The 25,254-nt window shown below is 36.2% G+C and overlaps 4 protein-coding genes across 10 annotated transcripts in view; 2 read left to right on the top strand and 2 right to left on the bottom strand.

Annotated features, from left to right (window-relative positions):
- LOC112521645 (beta-galactosidase 9) overlaps window positions 1-1,882 on the top strand; it is a 16,128-nt gene extending 14,246 nt beyond the window's left edge. For all 5 annotated transcript variants that reach the window (XM_025130620.1, XM_025130621.1, XM_025130622.1 and 2 more), the window contains one exon: window positions 1,530-1,882. In XM_025130620.1, the coding sequence (XP_024986388.1) occupies window positions 1,530-1,673 (144 nt within the window). In that variant the 3' untranslated portion in view covers window positions 1,674-1,882. The remainder of the gene's footprint in view (window positions 1-1,529) is intronic.
- A 908-nt stretch (window positions 1,883-2,790) lies between these two features.
- Window positions 2,791-5,509, bottom strand: LOC112521894 (RPM1-interacting protein 4-like). Its single transcript, XM_025130897.1, has 4 exons — window positions 5,408-5,509; window positions 3,431-3,688; window positions 3,173-3,355; window positions 2,791-3,080 (listed from the first exon to the last, which is right to left on the bottom strand). The coding sequence occupies exons 1-4, from the start codon at window positions 5,411-5,413 to the stop codon at window positions 3,048-3,050; spliced, it is 480 nt and encodes a 159-aa protein (XP_024986665.1). The 5' UTR covers window positions 5,414-5,509; the 3' UTR covers window positions 2,791-3,047.
- A 4,977-nt stretch (window positions 5,510-10,486) lies between these two features.
- LOC112520915 (probable methionine--tRNA ligase) lies at window positions 10,487-18,118 on the top strand. Of its 2 annotated transcripts, XM_025129540.1 has the most exons (18): window positions 10,487-10,838; window positions 10,902-11,046; window positions 11,217-11,370; window positions 11,498-11,653; window positions 12,752-12,982; window positions 13,134-13,277; window positions 13,667-13,757; window positions 13,901-14,007; window positions 14,122-14,236; window positions 14,621-14,757; window positions 14,932-14,997; window positions 15,116-15,244; window positions 15,341-15,478; window positions 15,599-15,728; window positions 16,465-16,700; window positions 16,908-17,009; window positions 17,641-17,742; window positions 17,828-18,118. In XM_025129540.1, the coding sequence occupies exons 1-18, from the start codon at window positions 10,685-10,687 to the stop codon at window positions 17,930-17,932; spliced, it is 2,442 nt and encodes an 813-aa protein (XP_024985308.1). In that variant the 5' UTR covers window positions 10,487-10,684; the 3' UTR covers window positions 17,933-18,118. The 2 variants fall into 2 exon arrangements, with proteins under 2 accessions (XP_024985308.1, XP_024985307.1); XM_025129539.1 differs by having other exon boundaries at window positions 10,490-10,838; window positions 17,641-18,118.
- Window positions 18,119-19,087: 969 nt separating this feature from the next.
- Window positions 19,088-25,134, bottom strand: LOC112521998 (ubiquitin carboxyl-terminal hydrolase 2-like). Of its 2 annotated transcripts, XM_025131040.1 has the most exons (4): window positions 24,928-25,115; window positions 24,609-24,660; window positions 20,369-23,217; window positions 19,088-19,361 (listed from the first exon to the last, which is right to left on the bottom strand). In XM_025131040.1, the coding sequence occupies exons 3-4, from the start codon at window positions 23,209-23,211 to the stop codon at window positions 19,139-19,141; spliced, it is 3,066 nt and encodes a 1,021-aa protein (XP_024986808.1). In that variant the 5' UTR covers window positions 23,212-23,217; window positions 24,609-24,660; window positions 24,928-25,115; the 3' UTR covers window positions 19,088-19,138. The 2 variants fall into 2 exon arrangements, with proteins under 2 accessions (XP_024986808.1, XP_024986807.1); XM_025131039.1 differs by lacking the exon at window positions 24,609-24,660 and having other exon boundaries at window positions 24,928-25,134.
- Window positions 25,135-25,254: the final 120 nt, after the last annotated feature.

A 25,254-nucleotide genomic window follows, 5' to 3' on the forward strand; every position in this document is an offset into this window, starting at 1 on the left:
GGGAAAACCGCAAAAAAATGAAAAAACTGAGGAACATTGTGGTAAACATTCATCTGGACGGTATGCACATGTGCATACAAGTAATTTATAATGAATTTGTTTGGTATGCACATGCGTATAACATGCACACGTGCATAACAACCAAGAAACAACTTCAATTACTCGTACGCACACGTGCATAAAAACCAAGAAACAACTTCAAGTACTTGTATGCACATATGCATACCATCCAGATGAACGGTTGGTGTTCCTAAGGTTTCTATTTTGTGGGAGGTTTTCCCTTGAACCTCTATCTCTCTCTCTCTCTCTTTCTATATATATATATATATATATATATATATATATATATATATATTTGCAGCTTAAATTTAATCTTAGGAATAGATGAGTAGAATCATGCCCTAAAACAGTATAAAATCATCCCCAGTTATTGCACTACAACGAACTCAAATTCATAGCGTTTAAGAGCTAGACGCCATAGGATGTAGATCAATCCATTACGATTCAGCATCGTTGTCCACAATGACAAAAACACACAATTTTAGAAATATGTAATTATTACACTTCTTAATTAACTAAATGACAGTTTTACCCTTTAATAACAGATGGAGAAATGAATTTCTCCATCTTGTAAGGGTAGAATTGGAAGGTACACACTTTTGAAAGTGCATATTTATTTTGGGTCAAACTGAAATAGCAACATGGACACGTATTTTGGGACATAGGAAGAATATTGACTGAATATAGAAATAGATTCTAGTGTCGTTTGGATATGGTTCCGAGCACCTGATCTCCAACTTGTGGCATAGTTGACTTTTATGAGGGAACAAGTGAAGAACTCAGTTTCTGAAATGGTCTGGTTGAGATGCAATATTTTTTTGGGCATGCAATAAATTAGTAGTAAAAGAAACAAGTGGAAGTTTAAAAAAGGTATCCTACGGTATATTTACGTATTTATCGTAAATGAGATTTTAATTAAATCTATGACCTTCTGACGAATACAAAGCCATTTTTTCTTTAATAGGCTAGAAGGTCATGGATTTTATTAAAATCTCATTTGAAGTTATATGCCTACATGACACGGTATCCTAGTGTATATAATGTATGCATGTTAAGTTTGCATCAATTTTCTACCAAGTGATCTTGTTTTCCATCATGGGGTTGTTTGGTTGGTTTTCCATAAATTCTGTATGGATAAAGTTGTCTGCGTGGATTAATTTGTCTGTATAGATTGGAAGTTTTTGTTTGGGAGAGGTTTTTCATTGATGGAAGGAGTGTATTTTTTTATTGGGAGGGCCATGTTTGGAAAAAAAACTTGGCTTTCTGCATAAAGCTCTCCCTATAAACTTACGGAATAAGCTACTTTCTATATCATTAAGCCACTACCAAACAGTCATGTATAGCTAACCGAATAAGCAGTGAGTCCCGGTAAGCTCATTAAGCTGCTAAAAAATAGACCCTTTAGAGAAGTGGCATTCTCACATGAAGTTCTCTCAATTAATATGTTTTTATTATTGAATTGTTGACAGGCCTGTGAGGGAAGAAATAGCTGCAAAATAGAAGTCTCTAATTCTGTATTTGGAGACCCATGTCCCAGGACTGTAAAAACCTTGGCTGTTGAGGCAAGGTGCAAACCATCAAGTTCATTGTATGCGGGAGTATCAGATATATGAGAGAAAAAACAGAATGTCAACACATGTGCAGTCTTCCACGGTCCAAATTTCTCGCATTGCTTTTGTGGTGAACATTTCTTTTGATCAAGTGTTTGGGTATTATAAGATGCCCAAGGATATGAAAATTTGAACTTATAGCAACTGTTTGTTGATTGAACATGTTACATTATGCTTCTTCTTGAGGCTATCTAGCTCGATTCCCTTCTCCAGCTGGTTTTGCAAAATGATCCAGCGTTCTTTGGTTGGTTTTCCATTAAGTCCTGTATGGATAAAGGCTGTCGGTGTGGATTAATCTGTCTATATAGATTGAGAAGGTTTTTGTTCGAGAGTTTTTCATAGAGGGAAAGAGCGTGTTTTTTAATTAAGAGGGGCAGGTGTGGAAAAACTTTGGCTTTTTGCATAAAGCTACCTCTTAAAAGCTTACTAAATAAGTTATTTTTTATGTCATTAAGCTACTACCAAACAGTCATGTGTAACGAATAAATAAGTTGTTAGTCTCATTAAGCTGCTAACAAACAGACCTTAAAGTTCTTATATTGGCTGTTTTGAACAACGGCATTCAGATGGCCATTGAGCTAAAAAAAAGTTTTGAGAAGGTCATGCTTTTAATTGAAATTTCATTTGAGATCCATTTATTTAAAGAATGCCCAATAAAAGTATGCACACATCCCACTCTAGACCCCATCCTATGCACATTGTTCTTTTGAATTTGGTTTGCAAACTCGGTGAATATTGGAATGTCTCTTGAGCGAACAAACTACAGAATTTCTGCAGTCTTCATGTGAACATAATCGTTTACTTGGATAAGGTGAAGATGACACGATAGACATACTCAGGAACCTATTGTTAAATGACCTTTCGATAGGTTTTTTATTTAAATACATAACCTTCTGACATGTCTTTTGCTAAATCCATGACTTCCTAATAGAGTTTTTTAAACCAATGACCTTTTGACATGTCTGAGAACGCGTTTGCTTAACAAGAGAATGTCTAATAACTTGTTAGAAAGTCATGGATTTAAAAGAACAATAGCTAAATAACTAGAAATACTCACCCAGAGAGGTGTTTTTCGTGAAGACCCTCAGATTGCAAAAAGTATGTGCAAAAATAATACCAATATTCACAGAATCCTTGCTTTTTTATTTTTCTGCTTTTCATTCAACAAATTGAGCATACAAACATCATATGCAAAAACAATGGGAAGGATAGGAAATAAATTCTCCCTATAGGACAACAGGAAGAGTTCTGCATACCATTTAACCAACAAGAAAGAAGGCAGTTTACAAACACCATGCTTATACATAACACCACCTTTGAGCTTTATATGAAGTAGTGTACAATCCACAACTTTGCACCCAAACAGCCAACAAGAGATCATTTTCTGCCCCACGGAAAGCAGCCGCACCCCTGAGAAAGAAAGTCGAAGCATTAAATGTGCTATATTGATGAAACTATAAACTGCAGAAAACGTGTTAAGCTGATAGATGCCGACCATTTACCTTTTTAGCCTCTGGTCTTTGACTATGAAAATAAGAATCATCACTAGTTATCCTTGGCGACTTTCCTCCGCCACTATGCTTTTCCTCTCGTACTTTGTTAAATATGTGAGAGTAACCTTCAGCTGAAGCGGGATCACTGTCATCCCAGTCACCAAATACTGGAACAGCAGTGCTGTCATCAGGCTGCCAAATCATATATATGTGTCATTACAATCGTATTCGCGAAATCCTAAAGCTTTCGCAGTTTAAGGAACTTACAGTTTCATCACCAAGGGTGACTTGTCTCAACCGGGATCTTCCAGGGGTTGAAGGGGCTGCATTATTGTTACCTTCGGATGAGACCTTTCTTTCCCACATCGGAGAACCTGTGTTACTCCTGGTCCCGACCCTTGGTTGTGTTGAGACCTTTTTAGGGTGTGTTGGGGAATCAAGTGATTTTTTCAGGTCACCTTCTCGGCTAACCTGAGTTTCGGCTTTTGGTCTTGATGCATTCTTGACTTCAGTTTCTTCTTGAGCCTGAAATGAAGGTTTGCTATTAGAGGGGTCAGGGATCTTGGGATCCTCTCTCTATCTGACCTTTTTTTCAAAGTGTATGATTTCATCATCATGCAACAAAGTAGCAAAAGGTTTAAATATATCATCAGAAAAGAAGAATTATTATGGTGAAGGGAATTATGCCACCACAATTCAAAAATCAAAGATGCATTTTTGCCTTTGTGTTGAAAGGTTATGTTTGGCAAACTTGCTGATAATCTAGCTATTAGCTGAACTGAAAACTTCGTTGTTGGCTAATAACATGAATAAACTAGATGATAAACCAATCACTATTAGTAAAAAGTAGCTAATAAGTTAGATGACAATGTAAATTGACCTAAAAGGAAATTTGGAAAGATATAAAGAGCATAACCAGAATAAAGTAGTAAAAAGCCCTCTTGAGCTTATTGAAAGCTATTTGCTTTTAAAAAAACTAACTTACAACTAACAAGACGGGGGTTTTCAATAATCTCAAAGAATAAGCTAGCATATGGTTGTCAAACATAGCCTAGATTGTGGCGTAGTGGTTGAGGTCTTGGGGGATGTGGTGGAATATCCCATTTGTCCAGGGTTTGATTCCAGGCTTACACAACAATTACGGCCACTGAGTTTATTAGGGCTAATTTATTGCAGTCACAATTTGTCTATATGCCTGGGACATCCTTTCAGAAAAATAGGAGACCTTTCGGGATCCATAAGCCAGTCATGGCTCTTCAAATAAACTTTGAGCCAAGGTCTTTTGAGAATCAAAAACTCACCTACCACTAGACCTGAAACTATGGGCCTCTTTGTTACCAGCTTAATGAGCTTAATGCGACTGACAGCTTATTCGGTCAACTATGCATGACTGTTTTGACAGTGGCTTAATGATATAGAAAGTGGCTTATCCAGTAAGTTTCTAGGGAGAACTTTATGCGAAAAACCAACTTCTTTTTCAAACATGTCCCTCTCAATTAAAAAACATGATCTTTCCATATACGAAAAACCCTCCCAAACAAAAACTTTCCCAATCTATACAGACAGATTAATCTACACTGACAACTTTATCCGTACATTACTTAATAGAAAACCAACCAAACAGCCTATGTTTGTTCACCTAAGGTGGATCAATTAGGGAAATCCCTCTTGTAACCATAGCTTGCACATTACAAAAACTTCCAATGATCTCAACACAATGTGATGGCAAAATTAGGCATCAAGAATTATGAATTCAGTTACTAAATCTAACAAAGTACCAATTCTTATCATCTAAATCCATGTTTCTTAAAGAAAACCCTCTCTCTAATTTGGAACAAAGCAAGAGATCGAAATGGTAATAAACCATGAGAATCATCACATGAGATCACGTTGAACCATCAACAGACCTATAATCGGAACATATAAAATTAACAGGACTCGATAATCTTCTCTTCTGACAAACCAAATGTATATTCAAAACCCTAAGAATCATTGAAGGATGAAGGTTATGAACATTATCTAGCTTCAATGTACGACATCCTGCACCAATCACAAAATGTGCCATAATTCAATCACACAAAACATTGATACGGAACTAAATTTAATGAAAACTGTAGAGTTCCCAAAATTAAAAGTTAGATGTTATCAGAAACAGTAGACGCGTTACATAATCATGATTAAGAGAGTTAATGTGTTGTTCAAGATATTGGAGATAGAACAGATCAAGTGAACAGTGGAACTTACTGCCATGATCGAGCAGGTTGGAGCTACGAGCAACTACCTCCCCGCTGTTAATGAGTCGCAAAAGCCAAAAGATGCAACTGAGAGAGGAGGGAAATGGAATGATGGGTGGAGTGACGGCCACCTGTGACCTTTATTCATTTTCCTGACTTTTCATGTTTGGCTGCCAAAGACGATAAGTTGACTCGACAGTGAAAACGATTTATATAACTGTCGCTTTCAACATTTACAACGTGACCCAAATAGATTTAAATTCATTTTTGTTAAAATAAGAATTTAGGGTACGTTTGTTATCCAGACCGATAGTTTCATGGAAGGACGACTTTTTGTTTTATCGAGAGGAAAAGGGGAAGAAACAGATTCATTAACCCACTCGAGTCGATTTTAAGAAGACGGGAGAGCTGACAAATACCTTCACATGTTACGAAGCTTCAGTCTGACGATCAACTTGACGCGAGAGAGGAAATAGGGAATAAATCTTTCTCAATGGAGGAAATGACTGAAAAACACAATTAGTCAATATTTGACAAGACAAAACAGATAAAGTGACTAATTTACTCTTAATGAGTTGTTTATATTTTTTATATATTTTGATTAGTTTATGTAATTTATGAAATTATAATAAAATAAATATTTTTATAATAATATACATACATCATTAGAAAGTTTTCGTTAAAATGATTAAAATAATATTAAAATAAAAAGTTTATATAGTTTCGAGTTTTTATTATACATTTTCTATATTGTTTTATTATTATTAATAATATTTAATAGATTACATAAATTAATCAAACTATATAAATTGTATAGAAGTAATATTTTGAGGACATTATAACGAAAGTTTAAGAAATATAAAATACAATAAATAAAATTTAAAGAGGTGGATGTATTTGATGTTTAGAAGATAATTAAGTTTTATTTGATGTTATATTAGTAATATATAAGTTTATTTCACTTTGTTCATAGAGTGGGGTGGAACAACATGTTCCACTTTGTTCTTGTCTATTTTACATAACAATCCTGTCAAATATGAATCTGTTTTGTTACGTCATGTTCATTGTACCAAAAACACTTTTACAAAATCCTTGAAGTTAAAATCACAACTGTTACATGAGATAAATTAGTCTTTAAAGTTTTCATTAAATTTATAATAAAAATACCGTCTCAATTCATCTTATTTCATCAGGTTTGGCGTATGAAATTTTTTCTTATCAAGTGATAATGTTATGATTCAAACAATAGTTATTAAGATGAATGTTTTTTATTTAGTGTTAAAAATAAGAATAGAAAATCAAATAAAAATGTATGACTTTTTCTAACATATTTCTATAACAAATTCGTTTTATATAACATGTGAATGAAAAAGAAGGCCTTTAAATTATTTGCATAATATTTGAATAATTGAAAAATAAGAGAAAATGGTTTGCATCATGTGAATTGCTTTGTGAGAAGTCCAGATTCAAAATCAAAACATGGTCTCATACAAAATATTATATGCAAAGATTCTTGTAATTATAAAACATATGTAACCATAAGCCTTTATGGTTTTTCAAAAATTATTTTTTGTATATATATATATATAGAAATGATCATGACTCTTCATACGGTCAAGATCGGATTTGACTGGTCAATAATTGTATCTTTAATTGATCTATTTTTATGGTTTTTACTGGTCAGAAATTGGGGCTATGCGAAAATAAGAAAAAGGTAGTTCCGTGACTTTTACAAATAGAAGAAAAACGGATTCATATGTAAACTCGTGTAATTCACATATGAACTATTTTAACTGATTCACATATGAACTTGTGTGATTCACATGTGAACTGGTTAACTGATTCACAAATGAAACCGTGTGATTCACATATAAACTAATTAATGGGTTCACATACGAACATGTAATTCATATGTGTATCACATGGGTTCTCATATGAGAACCCATTTGACACTTATTTGTAAAGGTTACGATACTACCCCTTTATCTTCCGCATACCCATACGAGAATTATCCGATCCTTCAAGGTCAAAGTCGCAAATATTGACTAGATGAAGGGCTACATTACTTATTTACTTTTCAAATATTTACCGCTTTTCAAATGAACTTTTCCCTCCCCCCCTCTCTCTCTGTCTCTCTCTCTCTATATATATAATATATTGCTGTTTTGATTATAACCAATGCTGTTTTTTAGTTGTTAGCTAATTAAAGCCACCTAATACAGCTCTAACTTGATAACTGGAATAATAATTGTAATTAAAAAAATACAAATGCATGATTGATACATTCTTGTGTCAAGTTATGCAAATGAAACAACCATAAAAATCCAATATTAACTTCATTCATTTTATACGTAACACGTATTTATAAGGGATTTTTTAATGATAAATCAAAAGCGAAGGTGATTGATAAATTTTTACCGAATGGTTTTTGGATTATTTTCACGAAAAAGTAACGTACTTTAACTTGATTTTTATTTTGGATATGTACTTTTAAAACTTCTATTTTTGTATTTAAGATGTAAAGTTTTAAACATTTAAGTACCCGGGTAACCAGTTGGAGTATTAACCGGTTATCATGTTGATGTAGGCGAGTAATTTGATTTCCAACTCAGTATTATTTTCTGACGTGGTTGGTAACATTAGTTTTTTTTTAATCTAAAATTAGTTTTCAACCGGTTATCCGAATACTTAAATATTTAAAATTTTACATCTTATATATCAAAATGAAAGTTTTAATAATTAAATTACGTTACTTTTTTATACAATTTGGCCTATAAAAAATAATAAAAGAATACAATCATATATTTTTGTAAATATTCCTTGACAAAAAAGGCTTTGAAAAGGTGTCATGGTTTTCTTTGAAGACGAGAGTCGAGACAAGAGACGACTAGTTTAATTAATTAATAAACTTTAACGATCAAAATTTTTTGATGAATTTAATAAAAACTTTTAAAATTTAATTACTTTGTCAAAACAACAAAACGATGTCGTGTATGCGAGTGTTTATAAAAAATCATAAAAGATAAAGCTTGTTTAATACAAAAATCAAATGTTTAAATGAGACAAAGTAAAAAAAAAAAAAAAAAAAAACTCATTTTGTTTGAGAAAAAAAAATATCTAAACAGTTTCAAATATTATATCTGAAATGTTTTTTTTATGCAAAGGAAATATCCAGACATCCATGTTGGCATTCTATAAACTGTTAAAAGTCGAACCTTTTTAGAATTTCAAATTTTAAATGTTTTCATAGTTATTTTATGACGTCTATAACATGACATAATAGAATTTGGTATAAATGGTTGTTTTGACCAATTGTTATTCCATCCATCAATCATTTCTAACATCTTTTGAGAAGTGTTAAGTGCAAATACACTCATCCAAAAGAAATCATATATAATTACGGTTATTTGAGAATTTTGTTCGGTAAGCATTTTATAAGTGGGTGATTTAAAGTGAGCAACCCACTGCAATAAGGGGAACTGATTCTATAAACCAAATGTAATACATATCGCAAAGAAAAGTTTATGATTCCATAAAAGTGTACATGGCCGGTTAAACCACTGTAAATATCGTTCTTTGTATTTGATATTGATTCTCATTTCTCATTGGAACTTTGATTTGTGCTTAAAACAACAATTTCGTACAAATATTACACCTACAACTAGTATTAGAGCATGTGCTCATTTACGGTTTTAAATCTCGAAGCATCTTCTTTTTTTTTAGAAACCCTGTAATTTCTTTTAAAACCTTAAGTACATGACTTGTTCATTGAAATTTAATTTTTATTTTGAAGTATTACTTTGAAAGAAAAAAAAATATATTATATGTTGGACTCATAGTCTTGAATGCCAAGCGAGAGAAGCCACAAGGGTGGTAACAGGATGGATAAGGATAAGGGGATGATAAAAATCAACCTGAGTTCGAATCATGTCATCTACACATACACTTGTGATCACCGGGAGATTTATCTCAAGATTATTGGCAAAGCCCATAGCTGCAATTGACCATGAGATTAGTCTGGACGAAGAACTGGTAACTCCGTAGAAACGAGAGCTGGCAAAGAAGAGGATGAGGGATCGTCTTCTTCAAGTTCAAACTTCATGGATCGTCTTGAGAAGTGCATCCTTAAAAGTACCTTGACAAAGAATGATTTGATAAATGAATTACGATTTTATTTGAAAATCAAAACCGAGATAAAAAGACATATTTTTACGGAAAAAAAAAAATCGTACACTTTGGAAAAGTTTTTTTTTTTTTTTTTTTTTGTAAGTGTTTGTAAAAAATTACTAAAGATAATGTTCCAACCTTTGCAAGAAAGTTATTTTAAACAGTTACTCGGTCAAAATCAAGTTGTGCGTGAAGGAAATCCATGTTCATGTCAAGATTTTGCAGATTGTTCTATGAACAGTTATAATTTAGATTTTTTTCATACTTTTTAAATCCGAATATCATGCAATTATCTGTAACGTTATATAATTTACATTATATATTTTCATATTCATGTTTTGTATTTAAAATTGATTTGTGAACCAAACATCCTTTCCTTCGATATTGCAACTACATTTCATGTGTATGGAATGTTTTTTCAATTCAACTTTTTATTTCATAAAAAAATTGGCATAAAAAAAAAGCAAACTATAAATTTTGTCCGTTTCATTTGTCGTATAATTTTAAAATTATAAAATGGTCATCATGGTTTATAAAAGACATTTGAGTTTAGTTTTTCATCTAACGATCGTTAAATGAGGGGTATTTTAGTCAGTTTATAGGTTTTTTTGTCTTTCACCCAATCAAAAACCATCAGGAACAAAATCATAAAAATGGTTTCGATGAAGTAAAAGATAAAATGATGAAAATACCCTTTATTTAACAAAAATATTTAACAATCGATAGAGAGAGATATCATATTTGAACGTTTTTATAAACCATAATGATTATCTTATAATTAAAAAAAATGTAGAGATAGAAAAGTGTTATTCTCAATAAACAAAAAAGGCGAAATTTATTGTTTACTCTAAAGAAAATGATAATGTAAAACCCGGTGTCCCACTCACTCTCCGGTTCAAGTGGCTTTCATCTATTATGCACCAAGCACCATGGCCTGCAAAAGGTAGAAACGGTTCGAACCGGTACTGACTCGGGCGGGTAATAAAGCCCCTGGCTATCCTCGAACCGGAGAGGCGGCTATATACGAGCTTATTCTTTCCGGCTATAACATACTCCCCTAACAGCAGTAACGACTCTTTCCTCTCAATCAAAACCCTACAAACGTCTCAACTGGTATAAGATGGGAGATGTATTCGACGGTTCCGGCTCTGGCTCTGGCGATGGCGACGTTCGGAAAGCACAGAAGCTTCCAATTCCGGGCAAAAGGAATATACTCATCACCAGTGCTCTTCCTTACGTCAACAACGTTCCTCATCTCGGCAACATCATCGGCTGTAAGTATAGTATACATAGGGTTTGATTGATTGATTATGAACTGAATTTGTTCTTATCTGTAGGTGTGTTGAGTGCGGATGTGTTTGCTCGTTATTGTCGACTCAGGGGGTACAACGCTATATACATGTGTGGAACTGATGAGTATGGAACGGCAACTGAGACCAAAGCTTTGGAAGAAAATTGCACGCCAAAAGAAATATGCGATAAGTAATTGAGTTTCTCCATTTCATGTTATTTGATTTTTGTAATGAATTTACACTTGTTGAATGTGAAGGTACTGGAATCTGTGACGAATAGTTAAGTTTGGATTCAGATTCTAATCTCTCTACACTAAAATGTTGATTTCTTTTCGTTTTTGCTTTTATTTGTCTTTCCAGATATCATGCAATTCATAGGGACGTCTATAAATGGTTTAACATAAGCTTTGATGAATTTGGACGAACTTCAACCCCACAACAGACCGAAGTTTGCCAAGCAATATTTAAAAAGTTGATGGAGAACAATTGGCTTTCTGAGAACACAATGCAGCAGGTGTGTAGATATTTTTGTTTGTATCCAACTTGATCCGAGCTTGTAAAAATGTATGGCCTCCTTTTGGCTATACTTGTTCTGAACTCCATAGATATCTAATAAGCTATGCATATGTCTTACCCTGCAGCTTTACTGCGATACATGTGAGAAATTTTTAGCTGATCGGCTTGTTGAAGGTACCTGTCCAACACCAGGTTGTAATTATGATTCTGCACGAGGAGATCAATGTGAAAATTGCGGCAAATTATTAAATCCAACAGAACTCGTTAATCCTAGATGCAAGGTAATTGTTCACCGGAATCAACAAGAAAACAAGTGCTAACTACTAATGTAAGATCCCACATTGGTTGGGGAGAGGAACAAAGGTTGCCTTATAAGGGACTTGATATCTCCTCTATTAGACGCATTTTAAAACCGTGAGTCCAGGTGTGTGGACAAAATGGGTAATATCTGGTACGGTTAGCCTGAGATGTTACAAATGATTGTAAGATCCCACATTGGTTGGGGAGGGTAACAAAGGTTGCCTTATAAAGGGGCTTGATACCTCCTCTATTAGACGCGTTTAAAACCACGGTTGCTGGGATGTTACAACTAAGTTTCGGATAGTGAATAAACAGAAAGAAATAGAAGAGGCTTTCTCCCTCTTAAGTTGTTTTGTTATGTTGATTTTTAATTTGTTTTCTCCAACGAAATTCATTTTTATTTAGCACAATAGTTAGTTATATTCCATATTTAGTATCTATGTTTTATCATGAAGTCTTCCTTTTCATTTTTTACTTTTTGTATATGTTCTGATGTGGAAAAGAGTGTCCCATGCCTGCAGCTGCTAAATAACACCCGCACTGTAACAATGTCTTGGTTCAGTTGGACTGGATTGGGGGAAAGGTTGTGGAAACCTTCGGATAAAACCTTTTCGTACGTTGTTAGAACTGGTTTTAAATGGTTGGAGATCCTGGGGGCTACTTTGAGAGATCCTAGTTCGATGTTGATTTCTGAAATATTTCTTGTTAGCAAGTTCAAGAAGCTACTTGCACTCATAAGTTATTTTCAGCAAGCATGTTTGGCAGTGGATATTCTGCTGAATTTTAATCTCCCCATGTCTGACCATACAAGATTCAATCACCAATCATTGATATTTTAAGCATATTGATTTTGTGGACACAAGTCATTTGCATTAGCTTGCTACACTTGTATGCATGCATGATAAAAAGGACAAGGGAAAACAGAGAGGCACTCAAATGCTTATACCTAAGGAAGAAGTGGGAGTTTCTATTCCCTTATGCATATATTATAGGAATCTGAACATATGTATCCTTATTTCTTAGTACATTCGTTTCTTATGAATTCCTGTTTTTGACTCCCAATTTTGGCCTGCAAATAGGTCTGTGCAACCAGTCCTCGTATCCGTGACACAAATCACTTGTTTCTTGAACTCCCATTGTTGGAGGGAAAGCTGAGGGAGTACATCAGCAGCATGTCTGTGGCTGGATCATGGAGTCAGAATGCTATTCAAGCAACAAATGCATGGCTTAAAGAAGGATTGAGACAACGATGTATTACTAGAGATTTGAAGTGGGGGGTTCCTGTCCCTCATGAGAGATTTAAAGACAAGGTGAGAAAGAGTTAAGTGGCCTGTCTTTCCATCACACCTACATTATATGTTAATTACTTCCCTCTTCTTAACAGTCAAAATGAGACCTCCATCCTCTGTCTCTTATAGTAGTGTATATTTTCTTTGTGTTCTTGTATTGTGCAATGGTCAGGTTTTCTATGTATGGTTTGATGCACCGATTGGATATGTCTCAATCACTTCGTGTTACACACCTGAGTGGGAGAAGTGGTGGAAGAATCCTGAAAATGTGGAGTTGTATCAGTTCATGGGCAAGGATAATGTACCCTTTCACACTGTAAGTGCATTTTATTTAGATACATGGTTATTTAGTGTTAATGCGTAATCTCCTTTTGCAAATATAACTGTTTAAACCATATGATCATGTATACTATAGTTGATGGTTCACATAATTATTTCTCTGTGATTATTGCGATCAATATCATATCTGCAGAAATTCAGAATATGATGGAATTTAGAGGTGGCCATAGTCGCATAATTTCTTAACCTCATCTGCTCAGTTAAACCTTTAGTTGTTTCTATTTCTGTTTCCTCACCCAACAGCAGAGAATATCTCACATAGCAGTTCTCTTGTTTATGCATCTTCTATGTTGAATATTCTCATGCATAAATTCTGCCAACACCTTTGACATTGTTTCCTCATTAAGTTTGAAACAATTATTCCAGGTAATGTTCCCCTCTACGCTTCTCGGAACTGCTGAGAACTGGACTTTGATGAAGACTATCAGTGTTACAGAGTACCTAAACTATGAAGCAGGTTGGTTCTATGCCATCTTAGGAGCTATGCTTTTCCCTCTACAATGGACACATGCTCTGTTTATTGGTTTTGGTCATACTCGTGTTTTTCTCTACATGCTGTATCACCTTACTGTTATCTTCAAATTGGGATGCCACGTGTAGGTAAATTCTCAAAGAGCAAGGGTGTAGGAGTCTTTGGTAATGATGCAAAGGATACCAATATTCCTGTAGAAGTGTGGCGATACTATTTGCTAACTAATAGACCAGAGGTAGAAGATTTGTTAAGTATATCATTGAAAATATCATCTCACTCTCAGTGACTTTTTTTTTCCTCATTCCCTTCTTGTTCTTTTTTTGTTTGATTATTGGGTTTCCATGTCCAGGTATCAGATACTTTGTTCACATGGGCAGATTTGCAAGCAAAGTTGAACAGCGAATTGCTAAATAATTTAGGCAATTTTATCAACCGTGTCTTGAGCTTTATTGCTAAAGATCCAGGTTGGTAATTGGCATCAGTGTTATCTGAAGTAAATGGATTAAGGGAGCTATATATTCTTAAAATCTTTTCTTTGTCAGTAAAATATATTTTTGATCTTTGTCCAAAGTGGCAAAGGGATGTTTTTTATGCTACATGATAACTCTTATCCCTTATGAATGTTGTAAAATTTACTACTCATATGAAGTATGGCCATGAAAGATCCTACAAGGATTGTCTTGAAACCTAAGACTGTGACTCCTCTAGGTTTTTGAGTATTTCTTTTTATCTCTTATCTTCTTCCTTGAAAGTGGCATGGCGTTATTGTTGCACTCAACGAATATCTTGTTTGAGGATTATTGGTGATCTTTTGATTCCATCTGAATCTAGTGCAACTCCATTGACAGATTCAGGATCTGGTAAAGGTTCAGGATACAATTCCATCATTCCTGATGCTCCAGGTGCCGAGACACATTTGTTATCAAAGACACTGGGAGATAAAATTGGTACTTATGTGGAGCAATATGTGGAAGCCATGGAGAAGGTAATTGATGATAATGGAACATACCAGTTTTCTGCCTGCATATTACTACATAGCCTGTCCCAAGCCAGGATAAAGGAAGATGTGCAGCAGGCCTTGCTGGCCTGCAGTGTATCTAGATATTCCCATTATGATAAGTTATCACTGATATAAGTATGTGTTTTACGATTGCCATAGGTCAAGCTAAAGCAAGGACTGAAAATTGCAATGAGCATCTCTGGTGAGGGAAATGCATATTTACAAGTAAGTCTACAATTTTATAACATTGTCCATGACCGTTCCCCAGACATCAGACAAAAAAACACCAAGATGATCGTCCTGCCATTGCTTTAGAATGAATGGAGTTATTAATTGTATGTAGGAAAGTCAATTCTGGAAGCTTTACAAGGAAGACCTAGCTTCATGTTCCATAGTCATGAGAACTTCAGTGGGAGTAGTTTATCTTCTTGCTTGCTTGTTGGAGCCTTTTATGCCATCATTTTCCATCGAGGTAAGTAATTTGCACTTTCTTCTGGAACAGAGGGCCACTGGTTCCATGAGACAACATTTTGATCCTCCAAATATCCTTTCAATTTGTTTGCTACAGGTACTCAAGCAGCTTTCTTTACCCCTCGAGCTTTCCCTGTCTGATGAGAAAGGAGATGTAGGAAAGGCGAGAAGGCCATGGGAGATCATACCTGCCGGCCACAGAATTGGGACTCCTGTGCCATTATTTAAGGAACTGGTATATATGTTATTTTGTTACAGTGCCTTAGCTGTTCTCTTCTGATGATTACCTGACGCATAATGAGAATCATGCATCAGCTTACTGTTCTTGTATGTGTGCCATTCATGTGATGTGCAGAAAGATGAAGAGGTGGAGTTCTTCAGGGCAAAGTTTGCTGGCAGTCAAGCTGATCGAGCAGACCGAGCTGTGAAGGCCGAAGCTGAAGCGAATAAAGTTGCTGCACAATTGAAAAACACGAAAATTTCCGGTTGAAGTTTTATCCCTGGCCCTTTTTCATTTGTATGTGTGTATGTGTGTGTTTGTCGTTTTTACCAGCCCCTCATCTTTTGCTTCCCTTCGTTTTGTGCATTATTAGTGGGTAAAATGAAACCAACCTTAAGGGTGATGACAACGTATGCCCTCTTTGGTCCTGTTTTCCTCTTCATTACTTGTCTAAACGTGAGAATAAATTTGAATGCTTATTCTCTGGGTCATTTCAATGGCCCAAAATTTACGTTCCATTCACAAAAGTGAGGAGATAGGGGCTGTTTACCAAACGCTAACGGGATAAGCACTTCCTGGGTCACTTACCTTACCAGGTGAGCATTACAACAACGAGCAAGAATCTTACCCGATGATGGTGGTGACTCTTACCCGCTTACCGGATAAGAGACGCCTATCAAACAATCTTACTATGCCATTTTGATGGTGAGAGGTGGTGACAATATGTTCGGGAAGTAACTTAATTTGAAGAGTATTGATTTGAACCACAATTCACATGTGGGGACTGGGATGAAACTAGCACGCAATGGAGTTTTTTTGCCAATTCTAGGTTTGGTCTAATTTTACCATCCCACTTCCGGAAGCATCACAAATGTAGCGTTTTCTTATCATCTTCTTCCAAATTTGATTGCGTATGAGGCTGGAAACCGAGGTTGCTTATATTGGCTGATAAGAGCTAGGTTTATTTGAGATTGTAGCTTACTCTCTTTATACTTTTGCAGATAAAAGTGGAAAGAGAGAACGCTCGACTAAACCTGCAGCTGAAGCCAAACCTAAGGCTGCTGCCGAACAGGAAATTACCATCAACCGACTTGATATTCGTGTTGGGCTTATTACAAAAGTTCAGAAGCATCCTGATGCTGATTCTTTGTACGTGGAAGAAATTGATGTTGGTGAAGCGCAACCGAGGACTGTCGTTAGTGGACTTGTCAAATTTGTTCCCCTCGAGGAGATGCAGGTTCTTTCAACACAAATCTAGCACCAATTATGATTATAAATTGTAGAGTCACACCCGCCCATGGATATACACACAATTTCTGTCAGGAGCTTTTTCACTATCTTATGTGGCCGAAAAGCTCTTCAAAAAGTTCCATTATGGATGCCCTTAGAGAAACTCATCACATTATCATTCCAGGAGTTCTCATGATGTTTGTCAATTTTTCAGAATCGGAAGGTCTGTGTTCTCTGCAACCTGAAACCTGCAACCATGCGAGGAATTAAATCACAAGCAATGGTTCTTTGCGCTTCCACCAGTGATCACACCAAGGTAAGCTATTCAGTACTGCTACTATAGGTTTAGTTCTCTAGTTTGTGTTTCTTTCGGTGGTCAAGGCCTTAGCCACTTTTCCCTTATCCACCGAATCCTTATGAAAGTAGTGTTACCATCATGTCTTTATCTAACCGATGCCACTACATCGTAAGGTGGCACTTAATGTCAGAATTAATTATATGTCCAAATGGTTATGAAAACGTACACAAAGTCATTAATTTTTAGAAAACATCGCCCTCAAATAAATCACTAGTGGCACAAAAACATGATTTTCTTTTTATTTACGGTTAGAGGCGGACCCAGGAGGATATCTTTGTGGTTGCTTCGTAGCAAACAACTAAACAAAATTGTAGGCATTCTTAAGGGCCATAAACAAAATTACACTATGCCCGAAAATTTTTGTGGTTGCACCAGGACCCCCCCTAAATCCACCCCTGTTTACAGTGGCACACATATAACAAACCCACTGGCACCCCCTTAATCCGCCCCTGTTTACGGTGGCACACATAACAAACCCGTTTTTGTACAAAATGTTGTGATTGTTAATGTTTTCGTGTCAGATAATCGAACTCGAAACATTTCCGTTATGACAATTGCTAAAATGTGAAGGATATCAATACAATTGCAGGTTGAACTGGTTGATCCACCACAATCTGCCATTATTGGAGAAAGAGTTGCTTTTTCTGGGTTTGATGGAGAGCCTGATGTAGTATTGAACCCCAAGAAGAAGGTTTGGGAGACCCTCCAGGTTGATCTACATACAGACAACGGTCTCGTGGCATGCTATAAAGATTTGCCGTTTACCACATCTGCAGGTGTTTGCAAGGTTTCATCCATTTCTGTTGGATCTATACGATGAACGATTTGTCAGCAAGATTATCTTCAAATTTTCTCAACTCATTTTCTTTTACATAGCATAGTGTTTGATTTTAAAAACCATCTTATCTATTGGCTCGACAAGTGATGCTGCTGTGGCCTGTGGGTGATCGTTCATACCAGGGTACCGATAAGTATACATGGTTTGGTACAACCATTTTGTTTGACAGTTTTCTATTTTCTTGATTTTGGTTGTTATTTACATATTTACAAAAAGGAATTTTCATCAATCGATTCAGTGGAATGTGTTGCAATTGATTCATCATTAACCGGTGACATAGAAAGACGGTGATTGGCTGATTTCAACTATAATTGCAGTTTCACAACGTCGCATTTACCAAATGTACGTTTATCGGGTAAGGGGCCGTTTACCAAATGCTTACCGGCAACAATCACCACCCTCGTTTGGTCCTTGTCTTTCTCTTACCATGTAAGATTCTTGGTCCTTGTTATGTTCACCTGGTAAATAATTGGGCTTACCAAGATAAGTATTTAGTACCGGGTCACTACCTTACCGGACGATCATAGCAAGGATCGAGAATCTTACTCAGTAAGATCTAAGAGGGGATCAACAAATCTTACCCAGTGAGAGTGGTGAATATTGCCAATGACACACTTACCAACAATCCGTTTTGATAGTTGGGAATGTTACCCGATGAGGTGAGGATGGTGTATATCAAATTACAATAGATTTGTAATTTTTTGGTTTCATTTCATCCTCCTTCCTATTCCACCTACTTCAGTAGAACAAAAAGTCTTTTCTATCCCATCCAGTAGTCCCATGTTGTACCAAACGTGTCTTTTCTATCCCATCCAGTAGTCCCACGTTGTACCAAACGCATAACAGTAAGTGTTTGTCCGATGTACCAAACGTAGAACAGTAAGTTTATATCCGATCCTTTGTGACGCCAATCTTTGGCTTCCCCAATTTGGCTCGAAATTTTAAAAATAAAGAGTGAAAAAATATATGCAGCAAGAGTCGTGTAAGAACATAAACAAATAAACATTCTTTCAGAATTCCCTGTAAATGATGCACCCAAACAAGTACTTGTCAATTTTCACAAAATTTATGCCCGCTAAGGACCCATTGATTTCACAGTGTATTTTGTGGTTGCTGTTGTATGTATATATCAAGAAATTTTCTCAACTTTGGGGGATATTCTCAATAGGATCCCCCTAATTTCCCCAAAACCCACCTAAATAAGGGATTGAAAGTTTAAAGTAGATTAAATGAAAGAATGTTTGCAATCTTACATTTCTTCATAGAACAAGATGTAGGCCTCGCACTGGAGAACTTCCTCCAAAGAAACCTCTCGGACATGAGCATCACTGGTATGGTACCATAAGCAATCATCATCGTTACCTTTTGCACCTCCTCTCACGTATGCAACATAGTGGCCGCCCCTCATCGTCCCTAAATGCTCCACCACCCCTATCAACCGGTATCTGCATTCCCCTCCATCTCTGCAGCAGCTGTACAATCCAAAGCAACAAATGTTCATCAATAGGCGATGGAACGAAAACTTCTTGTTAAATTAGATTAGTGAGAACGGACAAGATTGATAAATTACTAAACTACCATGTCAAATTAAGACCCTAAAACCTTGTACAATTCTCTCAACCCACTCTCGTTTGTCGAGTCTGGCCCATCCTGTCCCATGTACCTAATGCACCAGACTCCACATGGTTCAATCATAAACTCGGGAAGAGAAACAATAACGATCATCATTCTTCAGCAGGCATGTATTTTCATATCACAATATTACCCTTAAATCCCAGGCCGAGTATTATGGCTTCTTGGTGGTCAACTGGTCATGATACATTGGTGCGTATTTTAGCCAGTCAAAAACATGGTAACAAATACATGTTTATACATAAAAACCATATACATATTCAGGGGCAGACCCACTCTATTGGATACTTCATTCCTCCGTCAGTGTAAAAAACTATAGGGTCGTGAAAGGTGCCACAGTATCATTTTGTTCTATACAACCATATATATTTGAAACTACAATGATAACACAAGTTTCCCTAGGTAGAGTTGGTTTTGCATGGCTTTTCTCCCACCCAAGACCTGGGTTCAAATCCTATTTGTGTCATTTTCCTTGGTTTTCAGCTTTTAATTTCATATTTATTATGTTTCTGAAAAAATTTGCAATAGAAGACTTGAACGCAGGACCTCACATATGAAAAGCAAAAAAGTAACCAATAGACCAATGATGATTGTGAAAAATATTCATATCTTTGTTTTTTTATAGTCAAATGGTCCACCAAAAGATTTCCAGGTCCGCCTCTGTACATATTGATGCAAGTAATATTCTTAAACCTACCAACCTTGCTTGATAACTGTCTAATCCATCAAAAAATTCAAAAAATAATTCATTTTTACATGAGAAAACTTGACAAGTTTTGGATGAAAGACTTGTTCTACACACAGCAAAGGGAAGGAATAGATGATCAAATAAAATAGAGAATCATACCTAGGATCCATGTAGGGCTTAAGATCGATGGTATCTTTGAAATCAACATGACCATTTAACTTGCTTAAACAGCCACGAGCATCTTGACTTAACCTTTTCAAATGAATGGTCAGGATTGGTGGAACTCTATTGATAAGAATCCTCTTAGATGCATCCCTCGTCACCTTGACACTACTAGAATTCACCTCCTCATCCTCAACCCCGTTGAAATCACGTCGCCTAGCTAGGCAGTTGGATATTCTTTGCTCAACTTTCTCATTCTTACATTTATTATCGTGTTTGTTTACTTGACAAGAATCAGTATCTTGAATAATACAACTCTCTTCACTGGATGCTGTAATTGAACTTGGATGTTGTGATAGTTCTGGACTCCCACCATTTACCACATTTCCCCTTTCTTCTAACTCACATACTAATCGACTGCAATCACTTTTATCATGCAACCAAGAATTTTCATCAGAATTACCAAGTACAGCACTTACTTCAACAGGGTTTCCAATCCCATTAGAGACAGATGGAATACTTGGAATTCTATGTTTGGCTCCATTTGAAATGGGTTCATGCAGTTTGTTCTTTAGTCTCATTCTCTGCTCTAACAAAGCTTTTGAACATTGCTCACACTGCCAGGCATGTTCGGTTTTCTTGAGAAGCTCAGAGGTTGTGAAATAAGTTAGACATTTATCAACAGAGACCTGAGAATTGGTATTGTCAACCTCATCAGAATCAGACTCGCTTATGTTTCTGGCCATAGGACCACTTTCTACATATCCGTTTAAGGGACCCACAGTTGGCCCAGCAACAACCTCAGGTTCATCAAAGAGACCCCCAAAGCCATCAAAATCCGAAGGTTCTTGTTCATAACTTACAGAAGACAATGTCGCCTCATTGCCATTACTGGTTGGTATGAGTTCTTCGTAAGAAAGCAATATGATTTCTGATTCTTGAACTTTCAAGGGCTGCTCATTTTCCCAAAAAACATCATCATTGTTTCCAGAATTTTGAACTACTGACGAGTCTTCGTTTTGTGATGCCATAATATGACCATTAGACGAAGAACTAGGTTGAAGGTAGTCCAACCACGAATCGTCTGCCAAGGGTGGTGTTTCCTCCAAACCAAGGGAATAAACCTGCTTGCTAGCTTCCATCATCTGCTGCAATAATGGCTCATCCTGAACCAGCTGAGTCTTGCCGGTGTACTCGGTAACCATATCATCACCAGGGCATGCAGCTGCATCATGATTACTTAATACCATAGTTGGCTCCAGATAATCCAACCATGATAAAATATCAGATGAATCCACTGTTCGATTACCATGGCTATTCAACACAGTGGCCGGCTCTATGAGTGCCAAATTATCTGAAGGAATACCTGATTCCTTGATTGTAATCTCAGAGATTTTCTCAATTGCATTCCCTTGAGCTACATTTTCATTTGCAGCTGAAACATTCTTATCACCCACACCGCCAAGGAAGGCAGATTCTGGCTGTGTTGAATCACCTGAAGGAACAACCTTTTTTTCAGCAGGCAAGTAATCACTAGTGGTTGCAATGATTGGAACACCGTCAGCTGGTGAGGCATTGGAAGCTCGATTAGTTTTTGTCCCAAACTTTCCACGTCTCTTTGGAGGTGGTTTGGTTTTCCTGGATCGAGAAACTGATGGCATCCTTTTAGATGGAGATTTCTTGGCGGGTAATGGTAATGAAAGATCTAAATATGGCTCGTATACAATTGAAGTATGACCACATTCCAAACAACTAACAGAGCTAGACGTTTGTCCCCCAAATATGGCATCTACAAAAGTAGGAGTCTGTTTTGGAACAGTGCTTTCCCTTTCAGAACACGGAGCAGAGTTTTGTACACCAGACTCCTCGTTACAAATTCCATCCAGCAAAAAGCGAAGCAACTCATGACTATCCTGCTGTTGATATCCCCTAAATTGAGGAGCCATGGCACAAACAGAGTTGAAGAGAGACTGCGGGTTGATCACATTTTTCGCACTTGTTAATGGATTAGTTTCAACAAAAAGCTTCTTCAAAGAAACTGAGAGAGACCCAACAGGTTCCTCCAATCTCAAGAAGTAATCCCGCAATTTATCCATTGCTAAAAGATTTTGCAATATTGAATTAAAGAAACAAGTGTTCCCTAAATTAACCAAACCCTTTACCATATAGCCACCACTGTTTTCTGAAATAACTTGGGTACTTACTGACTTCATCTCCCTCGTGACATCGCCACTTCCAAACCAAACGTCCTCCACATTAAAGGAGTTTTCTGACGAAGACCGAGCCTTTAATAATTTAACAATGTCAGATAAAGCATCTTTCTGTTCTCCTCCATTTTCTTCTGAAGTTTGAACAGGAATAAGCGTATTGCAAGTGAAGCACCACCGGAGATTAGGATTTGCAAATTGGACAGCCAACGGATGATGATTCTGTTTGGCATGCCGAGTTGCATGACTTTGAGGTGTTGTGGGAAGCCCAACACCCCCACATGTACAATGTCCACATTCCAAACACACCCAAATGGATTTGGACTCAGATGCTGAACCACTGGCCTTTTTCTTGCCATGTTTGCCTTTTACTTTACTTGCCCTTCTATCAACCACCCCTTCCCTACAATCATCACATTTAAGAGACTCGAGTGATGCTATCTTCGAGGAGATTTTATCCAAATTAACGCCCGTATCAAGATGGGGACATACTCTTGCCTCTTTCACAACCGAAACTCCATCAACCACCATTGTTGGAATTATCTTTTGTGAAACATTTTTGGGAGAAGAGGTTGAAAACTGTTTCTCCTTTTGAGCATTTCGGGTACTTTTCTTCTTTACTCTCTTCCCCATTAATCCCTAAAAGTCATGGTTCAGTAACAAGGTTAACAACACAGAAAAAGTAATCAAAGTAAACAATAAGAACAAGATTGCAAAGATTTCAGGAACTCCAAAGCCAACTCATGGACTCGTACAAAATAATCAACTAAGAGGTCCAAGACATAAGTCATAACTTAATTCTCAAACAGAAACCTCATCAACCCTTTTACACAAAATTCGAATATCACTGGGCATGAATATAATATTCATGATATCATGAACATCAAATTCTGTCTTGTATTTCCAGTTTACGTAATTTAATCAGAACCCAATCGTTTTTTCTGCATTTGCCTAGTCTACTCTCCAAACATGTTACGCTATTTTTTCGTATTTTTTTATGGGCAAGACATATGCACTTCCTATTCAAAAGTTTGCCTGGTCAAAATGAGTTTCTTCTTGCTCTTGTATTTGTTCAAATATGTTAACATCTAACATGGTATGGCATAAAATTGTCTTTTGTCCTCTTTATCCAACTTCTAATTTATGAATGTTCATTCTCCGATCTGCTCAAATAATCTGCTACCTAAGAGGGGATAATGAAGACAAACAAGAGAAACGTTGTTTTTCTGTCAAAGGAAAACATCAATATTAGTTCTACAAACATTAAACTGTGACTAAAATTTTCCATTAGAGCATAAATTGACCAAGTATAGAGATTTTTTTCATAGAGAAAAATTCTCCATTTCTATGAAAGAAAAAACAAATAATGTTAATCTTGTCATCATATATATGGATAAGACTATTAGATGCAAATTCTTGGTGTTATTATGAATCAAACTGTGAGAAATTCTCATGTCCAAATTCTCGAACTAGTATCCCCCAATCATAATCCATAACTTCAATTCTTTACCACAAATCACAATATGGACGACAAATTCAGATGTTCAAATCTACTATCCATTGTCCTGACTTAGGGCAATCGGTAAGCAACCAACAAATAACACAGACAGAAACCAAAAACAAACGAGATCGAAATAATCATGAAACATTCAACAATTGAAGTTTCAAAATACAACGATTGTAGTAACCAAAAAAGCTCGAATAACTAGATTTACAAATCAGCAAATGAGAAAAACTTAGTCATGTCTGAGTTCTCAGACTAGTATTCCCAATCATAATCCATAACTTCAATTCCTTTACCACAAATCACAATATGCATGACAAATTCAGATGTTCAAATCTACTATCCGTTGTTCTGACTTAGGGTATCCCGTAAACAATCAACAAATAACACAAACAGAAACCAAAAAGAAACGAAATCGAAATAATAAATAAACATTCAACAACTGAAGTTTCAAACTACGACGATTATAGTAACCAAAGAAGTTAGAATAACTAGATTCACAGATCAGCAAACAAGAAGAACTTACTCATGTCCGAATTCTCGAACTAGTATTCCCACATAATCCATAACTTAAATTCCTTTACCACAAATCACAATATGCATGACAAATTCAGATGTTCAAATCCACTATCCATTGTTCTGACTTAGGGTATTCAATAAGCAACCAACAAATAACAGAAACAGAAACCAAAACCAAAACCAAAACCAAAACCAAAACCAAAACCAAATGAAATCGAAATAATCAATAAACATTCAACAATTGAAGTTTCAAACTACAACGATTATAGTAACCAAAGAAGTTCGAATAAACTAGATTCACAAAACACCAAAAGAGAAGAACTTACTTGGTCGCCGCCAGAGCAGGAGGTCGACTTCACAGGAAAAAAGGGACGAGATGTCGGCGATCAGATGCCAGGATACGGCGGTGCCGGCAAGCAGATGCCGGAAGATGCGACTCGATCTAAGGCTGAGTCCAAGCCTTGGACTGTGGGCAGGCTCGAGCAGTCAAGGGGGTGTGGGGGGTCATAGAGAGGGTTTCCTTGAGACGGTGAGGGCTGTTTCTCTTCTCATCAACTAATAAATTTATAAACTCACAGTGCGACCAAACTTTCAAACAATTGTCACCAATTTTTATGGCTCTATCTACTTATCTTATTAAAATAATTAGATAA

The sequence above is a fragment of the Cynara cardunculus genome, assembly GCF_001531365.2.
Source record: "Cynara cardunculus var. scolymus isolate 2C chromosome LG 11, CcrdV1, whole genome shotgun sequence".
NCBI lineage: Eukaryota > Viridiplantae > Streptophyta > Magnoliopsida > Asterales > Asteraceae > Cynara > Cynara cardunculus.

Bases quoted from the DNA above. Each gene is read 5' to 3' on its own strand.
- LOC112521894 (XM_025130897.1), bottom strand. The intron at 3,356-3,430 runs GTAAGTTCCTTA...ATGATTTGGCAG, and splicing joins TCACCCTTGGTGATGAAACT to CCTGATGACAGCACTGCTGT. The intron at 3,081-3,172 runs GTAAATGGTCGG...TTTCTTTCTCAG, and splicing joins AAAGACCAGAGGCTAAAAAG to GGGTGCGGCTGCTTTCCGTG.
- LOC112520915 (XM_025129539.1), top strand. From the start codon at position 10,685: ATGGGAGATGTATTCGACGGTTCCGGCTCTGGCTCTGGCGATGGCGAC. The intron at 15,479-15,598 runs GTATATATGTTA...TGTGATGTGCAG, and splicing joins TGCCATTATTTAAGGAACTG to AAAGATGAAGAGGTGGAGTT. The intron at 16,701-16,907 runs GTTCTTTCAACA...TCAATTTTTCAG, and splicing joins TTCCCCTCGAGGAGATGCAG to AATCGGAAGGTCTGTGTTCT.
- LOC112521998 (XM_025131039.1), bottom strand. From the start codon at position 23,211: ATGGGGAAGAGAGTAAAGAAGAAAAGTACCCGAAATGCTCAAAAGGAG. The intron at 19,362-20,368 runs GTATGATTCTCT...TGGATTGTACAG, and splicing joins AAGCCCTACATGGATCCTAG to CTGCTGCAGAGATGGAGGGG.